Source organism: Aythya marila (genome assembly GCF_965140915.1).
Source record: "Aythya marila genome assembly, contig: HAP1_HAP1_SCAFFOLD_167, whole genome shotgun sequence".
Lineage (NCBI taxonomy): Eukaryota > Metazoa > Chordata > Aves > Anseriformes > Anatidae > Aythya > Aythya marila.
The window spans coordinates 777766-795234 of NW_028137335.1; the positions used below are offsets into that span (position 1 = coordinate 777766).

The 17469-nt window shown below is 45.1% G+C and overlaps 2 protein-coding genes across 2 annotated transcripts; both read right to left on the reverse strand.

Moving 5' to 3' along the window:
* Positions 1 to 6353: 6353 nt before the first annotated feature.
* LOC309890892 (uncharacterized protein) lies at positions 6354 to 8423 on the reverse strand (the record flags this gene model as incomplete). The annotated part of the gene is given in 3 exon segments (XM_082785287.1): positions 6354 to 6428; positions 6430 to 7009; positions 8410 to 8423. Coding segments are annotated over 3 exon segments (669 nt in total).
* A 30-nt stretch (positions 8424 to 8453) lies between these two features.
* Positions 8454 to 15547, reverse strand: LOC309890893 (ubiquitin carboxyl-terminal hydrolase 42-like; the record flags this gene model as incomplete). The annotated part of the gene is made up of 12 exons (XM_082785288.1): positions 8454 to 9170; positions 9851 to 9992; positions 10456 to 10556; positions 10751 to 10891; positions 11269 to 11380; positions 12299 to 12381; positions 12913 to 12983; positions 13140 to 13207; positions 13412 to 13514; positions 13674 to 13784; positions 14373 to 14573; positions 15319 to 15547. The coding sequence occupies 12 exons, from the start codon at positions 15545 to 15547 to the stop codon at positions 8454 to 8456; spliced, it is 2079 nt and encodes a 692-aa protein (XP_082641414.1).
* Positions 15548 to 17469: the final 1922 nt, after the last annotated feature.

Sequence of the window (17469 nt, forward strand, 5' to 3'; positions counted from 1 at the left end):
GCTCGAGGGGCCGTAGGGTGTGTGACAAGGCTTTGAGGGGCCTCAGGTCCTGCCGCAGTGGTTGAAGTCGATGCAGGGAACATCAGAGTTGTTGGAGGGGCTGCAGGTAAAATGCCAGGGCTTGCAGCAGCTGCAGGCTGCGTCACAGCTTTGCATCAGGTCAAGACGCATTTTCCTAGAACCATACATTTCCTCCTGAAGGGGCTGAAGAGCATGGAATGGTCTTCAAAATGCACAGAGCAGACCCCAGCAAATGTAGAGCTGCTGCTAGCAAGTAGGTAACTTTATTGTTCCTGTTGTTAATTTTGTTTCACAACAACAGATGCAAATATGTATCTTGAATGAGGGCAAAGGTGACCTTGGATCTGAAGCACACAGGCGTTCGCTAGTGTCCCCCCATCCGGAGTGAATCCAGAATGACTCGGAAGGAAAAATAAAATCCAAACCAGTGCGTTGTGATAAAGAGAGTTTAATAGGGTAGAAAAGGAATAAAAACCAACAAAATAATAAATAATGATACTTACAGTTTATAAGATATTAATATATAAAAATATTTAATACTATTAAATACTTATAATTTTATAATAATAAAACAATGCCATACTGTACAACACAGTCAATAAAGTGGATTTAATTAAATAAATAAGAAAACCAATAAATTAAATGAAAATTAAAAAATTTAAATTTAATACAAATAAAACCCATTTGTCCCATTCCAATGAATTGCTATCCCCATCATCACTTCCCATCCCACTGATCATTTGCTATCCCAAAGGCCTCCCAGTTCTTATCCCCTTGGCATGCCAGTGCAAGAAGAAGTGCTCTGCAGGCAGAGGCCTTGCTGAGTGACCACCTAAGGAGAGGAATTTAATCCAGAAGGCAGGAAAGAAGAGCAATGCCCCGAAAGAAGAAGCAAGTCTTGTCTCTCAGCCCTTTGGTGTCCCAAGCAGCAGTTGCCATGGCCAAGCTTTCCCAGCCCAGCTGCTGCCAGCATCTCCCCAGCTTGCCATTGCCACCTTCCTGGGTGAGGCGCGCGCGCATTTGCCATTGGCGCTGTTGCCATCCCTGTGAGTGGCAAGCCCATCCCCTAGCTCCAGCACGAGAGAGGGGAGAGGGCAAGCGAGAGGGGCAAGGGCTGAGGAGCGTGGCTGAAGCTGGAGCAGGTGCCTGCAGAGGTCTCTGTGCCTGCCTGGGTGCTGCGGGGGCCGTCGAGGAGAAGCCCGAGGTCGGTCACAGGTAGCTGGAGCCTGGCACTGTCGGCGGGGCGCTGGGCATGCTGCTGGGGCTGCTGGAGGTGGGCTGCGGCTGCACACAGGCCAGCTGGCACGCTGGCCCCAGCGCCTTGGCCCTGGCCCCCAGCGGCTGCAAAGTCTCGCTGGGGGTCTTTGTCCCCGGCTGCTGGCGCTGCAGCGTCCTGGCCCCGCTGGCCTGGGCACAGAGCCTGTCCTGGGGCCGCACGGCACGGGGCTCCCCACTCGGAGTCTCCGGCAGCAGCCGCGCTCTGCGGGGAGGTGGCGCCGCTGCTCCTTGCCCCCCTGCAGCCCCCGGGCTTCGCGCTCTCTTGCTGGGTGCCGTGGTGCTGTTGATCGCCAGCTGCTGCCCGCTGCTGCCTGCTTCCCTGCTGCTGCCAGCCACCGTGCTGCTGCCAGCCGTCTTGCCCTGGCACGGTCTCTTGCGGCCTTGGCCAGCCTGGCCCAGCAGCGTCTTCCTCTCCTTGCCGGGGGGGTTCTCTGTCGTCGGCCTCCTGTGCTGGCAGCTCTGCGCTGTCCCGGGGGTGCTGCTGGGCGCAGGGCGCTTGGCCCCCCGCTTGGTGCCGGTGGACGCAGGGGCAGGCGGGGGGCTCTTGAGGGGACCCAGGGGGCGTTTGGGCAGGGGTCTCCTATGGTCAGTGCGGCCCTTGGGGTTGGGGCGTTTCTTGGGGGAACTCGGGGGGGATTTGGGCTGGGGTCTACGAAGGGCACTGCGGCCCTTGGGGTTGGGGCGTTTCTTGGGGGAACTCGGGGGGGATTTGGGCTGGGGTCTACTAAGGGCACTGGGGACCTTGGGGTTGGGGCGGGTCTTGAGGGAACGCTGGGGGGGTTGGGGCAGGGGTCTACTAAGGGCACTGAGGAGCTGGGTGTCAGGGAGGCTCCTGGGGGGACTCAGGGGTGGACTGGGTAGGGGGCTCCTAAGCGCACTGGGCAGGGGACTGGCTGCAGGGCTGAGCGGGGGGCTCACTGCTGGCACGACGGGGGACTGCAGCGACAGCCCACCCTCAAGCTTCTCGGGGCGCAGCCCAGGGGTTGAGGCGACCTCACCGAGGGCTCCTGTGGCTTCCAGTCCCTGCGTGCTCGGCTCCTCGATGTCCTCGCAGAGGTCGGGCAGCTGCGAGAGGAAGCGGCTGAGGGCAGGACTGCTGGGCAAATCGGGGAAGGCGTCCTGGGGCTCCACGGCATCGAGCCAGCTGAGCAGCTCCTCCATGCCGGGGATGGGGATGTCCAGGTCGGCCAGGAGCTCGTCCTGCATGTGCTGCAGCTGCTGGCTGTCCCCTGCCAGCTCTGGAAAGGCCTCGGCAAAGGCATCAGGGCCCAGCTCGGGCAGCTGCGGGGGCTCCTCAGGCACCTGCGGGGCTGTCGCCGCTGAGGACGAAGCAAGAAAATCCCCCAAGACGGGCGATGTCAGCTTTCCCATGGCCCCTGGGTGTGGGGCGCCCAGCGGCCGGCTGTGCCAGCCCCAAACTCACCGTCAGGCGTCGCCGTCTGGGTGCTGGCGGTCCTTGGAGCCTGGGCAGGCTTGGGGGCAGTGGGGCCGGGCAGCGGGGGCCCCTGGTCCTCGCTGAGCCCCACGGCGTGCAAGCAGGGCTCCGGCAGCTGCCCCCGGCTGCTGCTCAGGGTGCGGGGCGTGGGGAGCGCCTGCCCCCGCAGCGGAGGCCCCGGGACGAGGGGTGGCGGGGGGTTGCGCTGGGCGGGGGCCTGCAACAGGCAGGTGCCTGCGGGGTGCAGGAGCTCCCCATGGAGCACGGCCCTGGGCCCCAGCCCCAGCGCATGGTGGGGTACCAGTGTCCCCGTCACCATGGGCTGTCCCCACTGGTGGACGGGGGCACAGGGAGGAGCGGTGTGGGGGAGCTGCCCCCCGGCGGGGAGCTGCACCAGCTGCAGCTGGTGCCCCATGGTTGGGAGCTGCACCAGCTGCAGGTTTTGCCCCACAGCGGGGAGCTGCACCAGCTGCAGCTGGTGCCCCACGGCGGGGAGCTGCCCCACAGCAGGGAGCTGCCCCCCGGCGGGGAGCTGCCCAAGCTGCAGGTGGTGCCCCTGGGCTGGGAGGTGCCCCCCAGGTGGCAGCTGCACCCCGGCGGGGAGCTGCAGCACCTGCCCCTGGACCCCCGGCACCACGTGCCAGACGGTGGCCTGGGGCAGCGCGGAGGGGAGGGTGGGTACCTGCGGGGGCTGCAAGGGCAGCGCCGTCGCTCCGGGGAGGGAGGGCAGCAGCCAGGCAGCCACCGTTGGCGGCACGGCTGGGACGACGAAGGGGGAGTTTTGCGTCTGCGCAAGCCGCGGAAGCCGTCTGGGGAAACCCTCTGTGGGAAAAAGGCCGCTGGGCTGAGCTCTGGGGCGCTGGGCTCGCCAGCAGGGCCGCAGCCCCGGGAGGAGCGGGAGCCGGCTGCTGGACCTGCCATGGTGGCTGGAGAGTGGGGCGGTTGCTTGGGGAACCCGGGCAACGGGGGTTCCGTCCCAGCGGCTCACCAGCCCCTCGCCGACATCTGAACTGACTGGAGAAGGCGGCTTCCAAAGTCCTCCCATTAAACGGACTACATTTGAATTCTATGCTAAAATTGGTGAGCTGTACAGAATAGTAGGACCAAGCTACCTGCTTTGATAGCAAACGGTTGACCTTAGGTAAGTTACAGTCATATGAAGGTTTGACTGGACGGCATCCTTGGTTTACTAGTGATCAAAGCTGACCAAATCCTAGCCACAGAACAGAAGCGTTCACTAACTTGCTAGAGAGAGCACTTAGGAATGCAGGAATTTAACTGCTTTAATGCTGCTCTTTCTCTCACGTATCTGCAATTTCCTTAAATCACAAATTGTCACTAGCTATCCTTGTTCATTTATTCAAAGGAACATGATTCCGGTTTAAAAGGCACTCTAACAAGTCCTCCGTTGCTCCTAGTCTGTCCCTAGCTTCTTTAAGAGGTTCAATACAGTAGAAAATTAAAAATAATAAACTAGCAAATAATTAACGTGTGGAAGTGGTCTTTTTTCAGATTAGATTCCACCATTCAGAAAATCCTGCTTAAGAGACATTTTTTCTTTGCTTTGAAAGACTGACCTTCCCCAAAAGGAAACTAATTAGTATCTTCAGGCTTGACGAAATACTTGAATTCCTCAATTTAACAGAATTGCTTTGCACAGCCCTCCTATCCTGCTTACCTTGCAAGCAGTGTATCCAAGTGGGGCGGGTACTGCTGTATTTATCAACGAACATCTCTTTCACGTATATAGCCCAGGGATCCCCATGCCCCGCACTTGTGTAATGCATGCAAGACGTTGACTTTCTTCCTCTACTTTGGACTGGTTTAGAGAGAACGAGTTCGCCATCTGCTGGCCAGAGAATTCACTGAAGCCCAAAGAGCAGTAGAGCAGAGGCATTTTCTTCTGTGCTCTTCCTGATTTTTCAGCTAGAAGAGATACTTCCAGTCTAGTACAATCAGGATTCTTTTGACATTCGTATCGTAAAAAGTCCATTTTTGCAACACTGGAATTTGAAAGACCTCCGTTCAGTCCCTAATTTTGTTCTTGATAATGGGACAGATTGCATGAATGTTGGCAAGAATGTGTGAACAACCAGCCTCCCCTCCATGTCGTATTTTAAGATGACAACTTCTGGTGCTCCCTGTCTCAGAAAAGAAAAATGCTTGGAAACAATTGCACTCGCTCTTAAGCTTGAAGAAACTTGTCAGTGCCAGAATCTACTGACTCTGGCAATTTACTTCATCATCCAAACTGGGCAAAAGATATGAAAACCTCTTCCGAGATTTTACTTCTCCAAACATTACGTAAAAGGCATTCAGCTGTACAGCAAGAAGCTGAAATAGCTGAAGGTAGTATGTTATTCACGTGAATTGTTCAGGCAGGTTTTTTTTAGGAAGGCTGTGATTCATTAGAACATTACTAGCCTCTAAGCCTCATGGCATCACCTTCCATCTTGACTGCTAAACCTCCTTGCTCCCTACTATCTTCTTTGCCAAGATACAGCTGTCCGTCCACATTTACTTTTCCTACTTGGCTGGACTGAATTTAAGAAGGGAGCTTGCAACTCTTCCTCTTGTTTGCCACTTCATCATCAAACCAAATGAAAACCATTTGCCTTTAACCTCTTTATTTCAGGCCTTCTTTCCTAGTGGCCATTCAAAACTGGGAAAAAAATAGTCTACCAAGTGGGGTTTTTTTTTGATTTGATAATAAATCTGCAGACTGTTAAGTCATCAAGCACTTCAAGACTGTTTGAAATAATCTCGAGATTAATATAAAAGGAATTCCTCACACACGCTGCGGCCGCTTACCTTTAGTATAGTCGTTGGATGCGATGGAGCAGTATTTCTTGCTTTCGCCTGCACTGGAAGTCTTCCCTTCCTTGTAAGGTTGTTTACTGCTCTCACTTCTGCATTATTCACATGAAGAGCCATCTGGAGGATGGGATTCTTCCTTCTTCTCCCGCGTTATCTTCTGGAAACGAGGATCTAAGTGTTCCAAGGAGCCTTTTGCTTTCCTGGTGTTTCTCCTTTTTCTTCTTTTTCTTCTCCTTTTTCTTCTTTTTCTTACGCTTGCGATTGGCATTGTCAAAGCGGAGCGCACAGAAACACAAATCATGAAGTCTGAAAGAAACATGCAAGTTAAAAAGGGAAAAAAAGATGTGGCACTTGTTGCCTATATGAAACCTGATTTATTTTACCACAGGTGATGATTTGCAGCATGTCAGCTATTTTGTGGTGCTTTGTGCACACGCAACTTACTTTAGATGCAGCAAACTTAAGCCGTCAGATTGAAGGACCATAGGTCCTGGTTTGTACACAGATCATTAACAACGGCTAGCTCTGGAATATGTGCAAGCAGAAAAAATCTTTTAACCTAATCTGGAATGGTGTATGGATGTGATTCGAACTATGTGGTCCAAAGCTAGTGCTCTGACACAATTCAGCAAGAGCTTTCCTGTCTTCACTGATCAACCTAACAACATGATCCCCAGCCAGCTGGTGCTATCTAAAGAACTTAGAAACTACCAGAAAAAAAAAAAAAAAAAAAAAAAAAAGACATGAGAAGCACCCAGAAAAGAATTAGGATAAAAAATGCGGAGTATGCCAGAATCCTTGCTTACTTGGAATCCTTCTCTCCATGTTTATCCTTAGACTTCTGTTTCTTCCAGAACTTGTGATATTTTTGCATTTTTTTCACCACCTACAAGCTCCTTTTCTATCTTTCTGTCTTTCCTTTCTATTTCACTTTCACTACCTTCTGCACGGGTATATTTTCTTTTTCTGTTTCCTTCTGTTTCATTTTTCTGGCGACAGTTCTCCAAATGAGCTGACACAGGTGGAAGCGCATGTCTTTCACGAGAATGTCTTCTGGAATGTTGCTGAGGTACCGAGCAACGATGCAAGTCTGCTCGGGGTGTGCTAAAGCGACGTACATCTTCCTCTCTCAAGAGGGAACCGTGAGGCCATCCGCTTTTGTAATGATAATGCTTATGTGACCTGCTGTAGTAAGTTGCAGTCGATCTGTCAAAGGCTGAATCGCTGTGAGAGAACTTTCTCTCTCTACTGTCTCCTGTCGCATGAGGTGAATAGTAATCCTTGTAATAGCCACATCTTTCCCATCTCCGTGCTTCGTCTCGATAGTATCTTTCTCTGCTCCAACTTCTTTCCCCTTTGGATCGGTAGTACCTATTGCTACCTTGTTCTGATCTTCCTCCGCTGCCAGATCTGTACTTTGAATATTTGACTGCTCTTCTGCCATTCTCAGGGCTGTTTCTTTCACGAGGGAAAGATCTGTACCTGCTTCCCTCCCAGTACTCCTGCTTGTGACTCTTTTGCTCAACAAATTCCACGCTCTGAGAACACCTCCTCTTGCTGGAAGGACCTGCTTTTTGACTCTCCTTCTCTTCACTAGGAGCATGTTCCCTCTTGCATTCGTAATGCTCTTTCTCAGTGGTTTTAGTCTTGTCCTTTGTATCTTGGCGTCTATCTGCAATAGCTAAGGAAGAAAGATTGTTAGAGCTACATTCAGTGTCAGACTTGAGAGAGGAAGTTTGCCGCAATTTCTCACCAGGCTCACAAGACTCTTTGCCGTACAAAACATTTTCTTTTGAAATGAGGTCACGTTCTTTTGATCTTCTTGCTTTCTCCTTGTCTCCACCGTCATCACATTGGTACTGGGCGAGGTATTCATCATTCCCAGGAGATTTCGGAGGTTCCGCAACACTGCATAAAATAAAAACCCATTTCTCACTTCTGCTGAAGGACGTGAATATTAAGAGTAAAACCTTCCAAAGGCAAACAAACAAACAAAAACCTCCGGACTACAGGAACCCTCGCAAAGATATGCCATTTAGAAACCTCTCCTGTGATTAGGACACCTTCTTCAGCTCCCAGAGAAAGTGCTTTTTCCCCTCTTGCTTCTGAAGCCATTGCACTAAAAAAGCAAACGCATCTGTCTCCTTCCACCTGCTGCTCTGAGAAAAAAGGCATAGGGGCGAGCGGGGAACAGCCAGTGTTTCTCCAGACAGTGGAGAAAAATGGAAAAAACATTCTATAAAGGAACACAAGTTCTCCTTGAGGCACCAACCTGCATCAGAGTGATATGCTCAGTGCTGATCATTAGTTCTGTTCGTGACACTGGACACACAGTATGGAATTGTACTAATTTAAATCCTTCCATTAAATACTATTAGTAGACAGATAAAACTGTAACGAACTTCCATAAAGTCTTGTCTTAATCAGACTGTGCTCATTTTACCTCATTTCCTCTGACAAGCTGTTCAGCTGGCTGGCTCTGAAGGACTCCGTGATGACTTCTCGATTGACTGAAGGCATAGCTCCAGGCATCTGCAATTAAAACGCACAAGTCAGCAGACAAAAAAATACTATTTGTAGTAGTACTGAGGACTAGTCTTGTCAGAATGTCTCCATTAAATGGTAAGCAAGACCGCTGTCAGTTGTATGCATTATCTACACTTCAAAGATAACCCCAACTCACCCCCCAAAATCTACTTTATGAAACTTAGGAATTTTTATCTCAGCTGAGCTTAAGTTGACAAGTTCTAATGTAAGCTCAGGTCTGCAAATTCTAAGGGGATAATACCACAAAGCCTTACGATCACATGTGTGCTGTGTTTTCTCAGTATTTCACCTGAATTAGGAACACAATAAACACTCCCGAATACATCGTAGGTGAGAAATTCTCGATGGAGCAAATCTATGTTTCAAGCGATCCATTTGTTTTAGAAAAGAACATCTCAGAAGGTTTAACAGGTTCAACTCGGCAAGTGGAATCATCAAGTTTCAGTCCGTTTTCTTTAGATTCAGTAACTAACCTAATAGCACCATTTAGTGAATCTGTTTTTGGCAGCTCATGCTGGGATCTTCCTTTGTCAGCATTCTGACAGGAAGAATTGGAATGCTGCAATGTACGGACTACCTTTCCAACCAAAATTCCATTAGAGGACATTGCATTGCATTTCAAATTCCTTTGAAATAAGCCCTTTGACTCCTCCTCAGATTTTCCTGAAGATTCTGCACCATAAGGGACTGTGTTATCAGAGCTGAGTTTAGGATTTTCATTCACTGTTGGCTCCACAAAAATTTCATCAGAAACTTTTTTGTTTGTTTGCATTTGCTTCATTTGCATTACCGAATTTGTAATTGTGGATGAAGGAACAGCCTGGTAGAGATCTTCATCCTCCACAGCACTGCTAAGACAGTCAGGCTGTGACACAGTCTGACGAGCAGGCAATTTATTGTGAATACTGATGGTGATCTTCTGTTTTCCTGACGTATCAGTAATTGAAGGCCTGGTAATTGCCTGGTTTTGAACACAGGCCATTGGTGGTGCTGAAGATGGCCTTTTTAGGGTGACACCAGTGGTCTTTGTGTCCTCTTTTATGGATCCATTTCCATTTAAACGGCTTGAATTCTGTATTTAAAAAGAAGAAATTGCAAGATGGATTAACGCAAACACTGCATGTAACATTTTGAAACACAAAACTCTCCTACTGAGTGTTTCTACAAATGGTCTTAACACCTAAAAAGAAAAACACACTGCCCTTTAAGGATAAATGCAAGTCCAATAAGCGTATTCAATTCCTGCTTTTGGTTTACTGCAGATTGGTATCAAATTAACATCATCTTTGAAAACCAGCCAAGCAACTTAACATTACCTGCTGCTATTCCCAAATATATTTATTTTCCCCTTTAAACATACCCTGAAAAGACTGAAGTAATCGTTCTGGTGCTCAGGAATAAGACATTTAGTTTTCCCTGTCTTAGCTAAAGTGACGAGGATAGGAAAAACAAATCCTCTTTTAAATGATTTGAGGATTAGTACACTCTGCTTAAATAGTCAAAGAGCGTAGCTCTCTGTGCTTTAGAAAGCTGTCTTGGAGGTATAAAGTAATGGAGTCGCATGGCTGCACAATTTAGCAGTAACCACTGTTTGAATGACTCTGGCTGTAGCATGAGGGCTGTGAAGAAAGCTGCAGCGTGGGAAGGAAAACAAAACTAAGATGCCGAAAACCAAACAAAAAACCCCACACCAAACCCCAAACCCACTAGCAGTTTGGTGCCGTTATCTGCCCTCCCGCTTCCCTGAATTACCTTAATCATATGAGGAAGAAGTCGTGGTCCCAGAAATCCAGCCTGCTTACTATTAGCCCCCTGCTGACCAGGAGGGAATGAACAGGGATAAGATGGTGCTGGCAAGTAAAACGCACGTTCTCCAAGTGTCAAATCATAGCGCCTTCAGAAAAGAGCAGTGATCGTAGTTTAGTTTTTCTTTCAGCCTACTCTTGGATTAAATCCCATCCTATCATTTTAGAAGAACAGCTCATACGATATGGAAGCCTTCTCTACAGAAGGCTTCGCCAAGACTACAGACTGAAAAGTAGAGAACAGTCTTCCTACTAAGACTATCACTTGCAGAGCAATAATTCATTCTTACACCACAGATGACCTTCATTTCTCTCCTTCTCTAAAGTAGCCAGCTACAGATAACACATAGATAGAAATTTACACAAGTGCTGCAGTTTAAGGCCAAGCAACAAAAGATAATAAACGACACAGAGAATTTCAGGTTAGACAGAACTGAATTAGACAAATAATAATCTTCTCCCGGGATAGCAAGAAAAACACTTGCAAAACAGAAAAATATCAATAACAGGAAAGTAAATCTCTTCTGAACACATTTTAAGATTTGTTATTACCTGATATAAAAAAGTATGTAAGCTTGCTGACCAAGAACTCTTTTAATGTCAGTACGCACTACTTTAGCATCATTCATCTGATACCAAAGTCCATTACCAGCCTGCAAATAAAGACAACGATTTCTTTAGGTGAATTGCACGTTTTCCAATTGAAATCACGGGTAGGAACAAAATACACACATGTCAAATAAAAATATAATGAAATCTTTTTCCCTAGAAACAGTAGCTGCTAGTCATGCTTTAATTGGTTTGCCAGCACAACCTTTACCCTGTTAGAAATGCTGTTGACTTCTACCTTTACATAGCATATATAGTGTCCTGAGTGACAGCTGACACCGTGATGTACCAGCACCGCGTATAAGGCATAGAGCAGTGGTTCTCCCATTGACTGCGACATGTAGGCTCTCAGGTCCAAATACTCCGGATATTTCACCTCCTAAAGAGACATCAAGAAGATAGAAAAATTATCCCAGAGTACTTCGTGGACTAGCCAGAGAAAAACACTTCCAAAAAACACAGACTAGAATTGATTTCTAGAATATATTTCTCGAATATATTTCTTGATTCACTACAAATAAGTCTTCCCATAAACAACGGTTAAGACTAGAAGTTGCAGAGAACTGTTTCCTGATGAATCAGCCTTCTTAGAGGAAAGCATATGCTTCTTGTCAAGCGGGAACTTTATTGATATTAAGAGAAAGAATAAGCCATAGTCGTTAGTCTACAATTATTGTCTGAAAATATTAACAACTTTCAACTTTGGGGGATGTCCCATTACGCAATGATATAGTTGCATTACAGTGGTAAATATACCTTGTTGATCTTTCCACCTGTGAAATCTGCAAATCTTTTCAGTGATATTGTGAGAACCTTGGAAGAACGGTGTATGGTAAATCTCTTGGACGCAGGAACCATCTTTTTACACCTTAAAAACAAGCAGAGATAAGTGTTTGAAGGCATCTTCTTTTTTCGCCCCCAAAACAAACTCCTTTTAATGTCTCACGCATGCCTATGCTATTTGAATGATATTTACTTGCATAATAGGTTGGTCTTCTTTCTTTTCATAAACCCATGCACTGCGTGTCAGGTTTGTTAATACACAGAAGAAGGTCAATTTTCCCAACAACTCAGAGCATAGCGGGAACAGGAATCTCTCACAAAAGGGTATGACCAGGTTGGATGGCAAGGTACCATTTCTTGGTCTACAAAAGTGGCTATTTGAACTCCAATCCTGGATACATTCTTTCAGCTTTCAAGGGAAATACAAATACTGAAAGCGGAACGAGAGAGCCTTGGTCCCCAGGGCTAGAAATTGCAAATAATCTCCAACATAGGTCGACTATCAACATCAAAAATACAACAGAAGCACATGGTCATTCTACAGGAGGGAGACATTTAACAGTAGGAAGTCTTCATGTACTGAGCTTGTCTGGAAAGACACTGAACCCATCTGCCATCCTTTGAAACAAAATAGTTCAGTTTGACACATTGCCCGCTCCAAGGTAGGACCTACGGTGTAAGCAGTGAAAATTAGCCACTAGCCCAGAGAACAACGGAAACTGGGCAGTTTACATCAAGAAAAGTACTGTCGAGAGCTAATAAATAGAAAGAACAAAAGTAGCTCTTTTTGAATTCTGATGGCAAAATACAAGCCAGAGAATTGCAAACCCATAGGGAATGCCTATGAACAAGACTTCCCCCCTCCAAGGAAACAAAAATCCAAGTCTTTTATAAACTTCCACAAAACTTGTAAGTAGATCCAAAGTTTAGAGGTAGTCCAACAGAGTCATGCAACATAGAAAACTGACATCTAGGATTAAGACCTAATTCGTCAAAATCTTACTCGCTACATTTATAGCAATTCTCTCCATCCAGCTCTTCAGGTTTCACAAAGAGTTCCAGAGCTCTGCTAACAGACGAAACCGCCTAGAGCAGCGAGAAAGAAGAGCGCAAAGTCACCGTAATTCAAAATTCCAGACACATACTAGTAGTTTATAAGAGAATCTTACTAACATACTCAAGCGATCTACTAGGAGCACTGTGAAGAAGGAGGCAGAAAGAGCATGCTCAGCATTGACCTCACCTGGAAGGCATTTGACTTTGGAACAAATACTTTCCCAGTTGCCTACACAGCATCTACAGTGTGCTTTGTCATCAATACTGGGGACAAATTCATCAGTCTAACAATTAGATGTATATTGAGGTAGAACAACAAAGAAGTATGACAGCATTATAATTTTTGCAGAAAGAGAATTCTTTCCCCTTAAACCCAATGCAAATGTGGAGACTATTTACATGGGTTCCACGGAAGGACAGAGTCCAATCCACTTCCTTAGCACCACCAAGCTCTTATGTTTTAACATTATATGTGGTTTGGTTTTTTAAGTTAAACAAGTTTAATTTAGAAAGTTATGCATGTACTTAAACATCATGAATTATATTTAGAAAACATCTTACCTTTATATCCAAAGTGATATCAAGAAATGCCTCATACGTATCTGAAACTGCTTTGCAATTCAAGCACTTCACTGGAAGCAAAATATAAATGCTTAACATTATGTGAAGGAGACTAACTGTCCAAATTCAAGTTGTTGACAGATACTACTTTAGACAAACTACAGACTGCTTTACTACCGACAAAAGACACAGATCAGTTCTAAGGACAGGAATATTTTTTCAAGTACCTCTCGATCTTAGAAATCCTCCAAATATTTGATGAATGATGGTGGTAGCTTGAGAAGATCTGTCCAATCTGGAAATAAATTATAATCAGACCTCAGAAGATTTAAGGCACAGAGTTAACTCTTCAAAGAGTTTGATGAAAACCAAGGATGATGTAGACTTGCGTTGCTGATAGTAAATAAGGCACTAAAAGGTGCTAGAGATCATTTCTGAGAGTAAATAAAGGACTAGAAGGTGCTAGAGAATGTATGAAAGTGAACTTGTTTATGCTTACTCGGTGCTTCCGTTCAAGCACGCTTCCTGCATAGCATCAACAGTATAGCGCAAGAACTCGTGTGCGTCTTCTTGACTGCCAAAACGGAAATGTTGTCCTATTCCTAAATAAGAAGGTGATAGTATTGACCTCATTTAAAAATGAAATCATTCTTGTATTTCTAAAATCTCTCTTCATTGGAGTGTTAAAACCACTTAGACACATCAAATAATTATTTGAAGATTACAAGCTATCGAAAAGAAACACATCTGAAGCCACTTACGACTGAGATTACTGATAACATGCGTAGGCTCGATGGCATCAACAGTGCAACGCAGGGCCTGGTTAATGTGAGTCTCCATCGTGCACATCATGCAAAAATCTTGTTCACGACCTGAAGAGTGAAAGAACAAAGCATCCCAGTCCAGCGAAATATCCAGAACTACAAACATCTAAGTACAATTTAAACTATAGATACAATATCCACTCTCCTTGCTACATTCTATTCTCCCAAGATGCCAATGTCCCAACAGTCTTGTAACATTTCATTTCACACAACTTGACAGAAGAAAAATATCCACTAAGCCTGTATTCAAATGCATTTTGTGAAGAGAAATCTAAAAGACTACTGCAAAGTCGCAGTTGTAAAGGCTGACAGGAATGTGAACTCCACAGGCTGCAAAATGTATTACTCTCTAAAATTACTACTAAATGCATTACTGTCCAATGCACTTCATTATTCCCATGAAGCAATAAATGATCCTTTAATAAACAAACAAACAAACAAACAAATAACTAAATAAATAAAACATGGTGCATTAATTGCACTCCATATGCTATTCGGAGCCCACTGCTAATACAGTGCTCAAAGCCAGCTGCTACAGGTAAAATCAGGCAAATAAGCTTATCTCACAGAATCACTGCTGTTCTTTCACCTTCAGAGCTATCCAACAGATTCAAAATACTGTTAGAAAGTACTCACATGACTGGCTGTGCTCAAGAGAAAGCATGTAATTGGCAAGTGGGGGTGTGTAGGTCAAACACTGTAGAGTAGCATTAAGAAAACATGTGTTGCCAAGATTGTACAGGCCAACTCCAACACTTTGTGTTTCTCGCCAATCCATACAAATCTTCTCAGGTGGAAAAAGAAGGCTCTGTGGCGGAGCAATTCCATCATTAACGACTGCAAGAAAGTTAAATTTAAAAAGAGATCTTGTTTGTTTGTTTCGAAGAAAGGTATTTAAAAAAATACTATTCTGCAGGAGCACCTAGAGGAGCTAGCTACAATCCAAACCAGAAAAACTTATTGCAGACAGCTTTAATACCACCAAATTCAAATTGGCTGGTCAACACAATGTTTTGGGGGAAAAAAAAAAAAAGCCAAACAACTTTAGTCAACCATTTTAGTTTTTCTAAGGCAAGGCTAACTGCCATTCTGTTTGTAGCACCTAATGCCAAGTTCCTCTCCATCTATAATCTTTAACCTGATTAACTCAACTACTGTTTTTTTCCTTATTATAACTTAAACCACAAACTTAGACTTGAAATTATACGGTAAAAACGTAAAAACTAGGAACTAGGAATGACGGTACCCCTACAGATACCAGATCTTTTCCTGAGCAATGTTATCCTTCAAAAAACCTGTGAAAAATGGAAGCTGTGAATAGCAACAATCAAACACTTTTCTCTGCAAAACAGAAAAGACATGGAGGAATCTGTGCATTACAAAAAGCTCCCCATATTTCTCTGTTGACTGTAAATATATCAAAATTAATTTCTGTAACATCAGTCACTTCAGTTGCCTTAGGGGATTCGCTTTTGAAGTCTTTCTTCACAGTAGTCCCCTTCTCTATCAGTGCAACAAGTAAGAACTGCATTTTCTACTTTTGCTTTGAAGAAAATGGAGGCAGGATAGAACGCACACTTACTTAGATCTCTTGGGGCAAAAGCCTTAGATTTTTCAGATGATCTACAGTAAATAGCACCTCCACGTCCTTGGGCCACAGAGACTTGGCTTGAATCTTCTGCAGGCACTATTCGGCCCCAGTTGGCGGTGCGTGACATCAGTATTTTAGGACTTGGTTTCTTGGATTTGCCAGACCGCCTTGAAGAGGGCTTTTTAGGCTTTGAAGATTTGGGCTTCTTAGCTACGGTCATTGTTCACATCTGCGACAGAGACAGAAGTTCTGGTTGACGTAAGACTATCAAGAAGCACTCCAAGAAGAAAAGAGTAACAGAAGTCCTGTCACTTAATCTCAAAGAAACAGCCTTAAGAACTAAATCGCTGGTATGAATGATTTAAAAAGAATCCCCAAACTAAACACACAAAGTGAAAATTTCCATCTAAACTCTATCAGTATTACTTTTCGCTTCTGCAGAACTAGTGGCTGATGCCATTTCTTTCCCTTCCGTAGGATTTTAATCCATTACAACTCTGGAGTCTTTTTAATATAAAAATGTAGAAGACATTCTCTGAGGGGAATCAGTTATTTATTGATTTCCGGAGTTGCGCAATTATCTGTTAATTAGTACCTATGATCTAATAGATAATTGTTGCAATTATCTATTGCTGGCATTAGTAACGGAACACTATTACTTCACTGCCTGCGTTTTTCTGTTTCGTCTGCACAAAGGTACCCAGAACTCACTGCTACTTTTCTTCTGTCTTTCCAGGGCTCGCCCTCTACCTTACTGTCTACTGCACCAGTCATGAGGGGTTTGTTGTGATTCTATAATGAGCCTAGCTTTTAAATACACCTTTCATGGGCGTCACTTGGTGATGGCAAGTTAATTTGTGAGGGCTCCTCAGTCTACATCATGCGGTTGCTTTTTCCAGGTGAAAAAGCAGAGCCGTAAGTGGCAGTACACTAAAGCCCTGGCATGCTGAGATCCAAGAGGAGAGATGTTTGGCCCTCCTTTTCACTCCTGGGAACCATATACCTCAAAACCCACAGAGGATGGGCTATATCTCAGAGAAATCTTCGGAAAGGAGAGCATGAAGAGCATGTTTGCAAATTCATTTCTCCCTGGGCTTCTTCTGCTTCTCCAAGAAAGACGAGTTTGAATATAACTTTGGCAGCAGTACTTCTGGTGTTTTACTCCTACCACATTTAAAACTCCTACGACAAACTGAAAAGTTAGACTAAAAAGCAGCTCTTTCCGTTCTCCTTTCTAAAGTTGCACGCTTTCCTCATGCAAAACAGAAGAATGTAAGCTAGAAACGGAAATGCTGAATGCAAAACAAAACAAAACAAACCTCAGCCCTCCAGGACAAAAGCCAATAACTGCTACAAAGTCCTTTTTAAAATGCTGATTAGGTTTCAAGGTGATACCGCTTTAAATAAGCGTAGTTGTGTGTCCATAGGCAGAAGCTGAATAATGACAGGATGAACTTCTATACTTCATGTTTTGTTACTGTCTTACTGTAGCACACAGGGACTTGTTACCTTTAGGGAAACCACTAACCTCATGGAGGGTTTAAAACATAAGCTAGTTTGTTATACCAAAATGACGGAGAGAACAAAGCATAAAGTGCTTTCAGATTTCTAGCACGCCTTGATTGCTGTCCATTAAACTTCAGACACGTTAAACAAAACACAGTAAATAAGAAAACTCCTAGTCCCACAGCTGGCAAATTGTGTGCAGAGGTTGTAATTAGAACTTTTTTGCCTTGACGTTTTACATTTAAAATTGATTTTAAATCCATTCTATACACACTTTCCATTCCTGAAAAAACAATACGCAAACCTGACAAATGCATTTACATGAGAAATGAAGTCGTCCTTGTCCGATTGGAAGACTAAGGTGACAGCTCCTGGGCTCAGGGATAAGCTCCGATCTTCACCAGTGACAGCTCCTTTTTTAGGATTGAAAGGGAAAATGTTTCAGCAACACTTTGGAAACATACTTAAGGGACAAGAAACAAAATCAAGACTGCAGTGAGAAGGAGAACAGAAAAACAATACTGGGGGGAAAATGAAAGGGAAGGGAAGGGAAGGGAAGGGAAGGGAAGGGAAGGGAAGGGAAGGGAAGGGAAGGGAAGGGAAGGGAAGGGAAGGGAAGGGAAGGGAAGGGAAGGG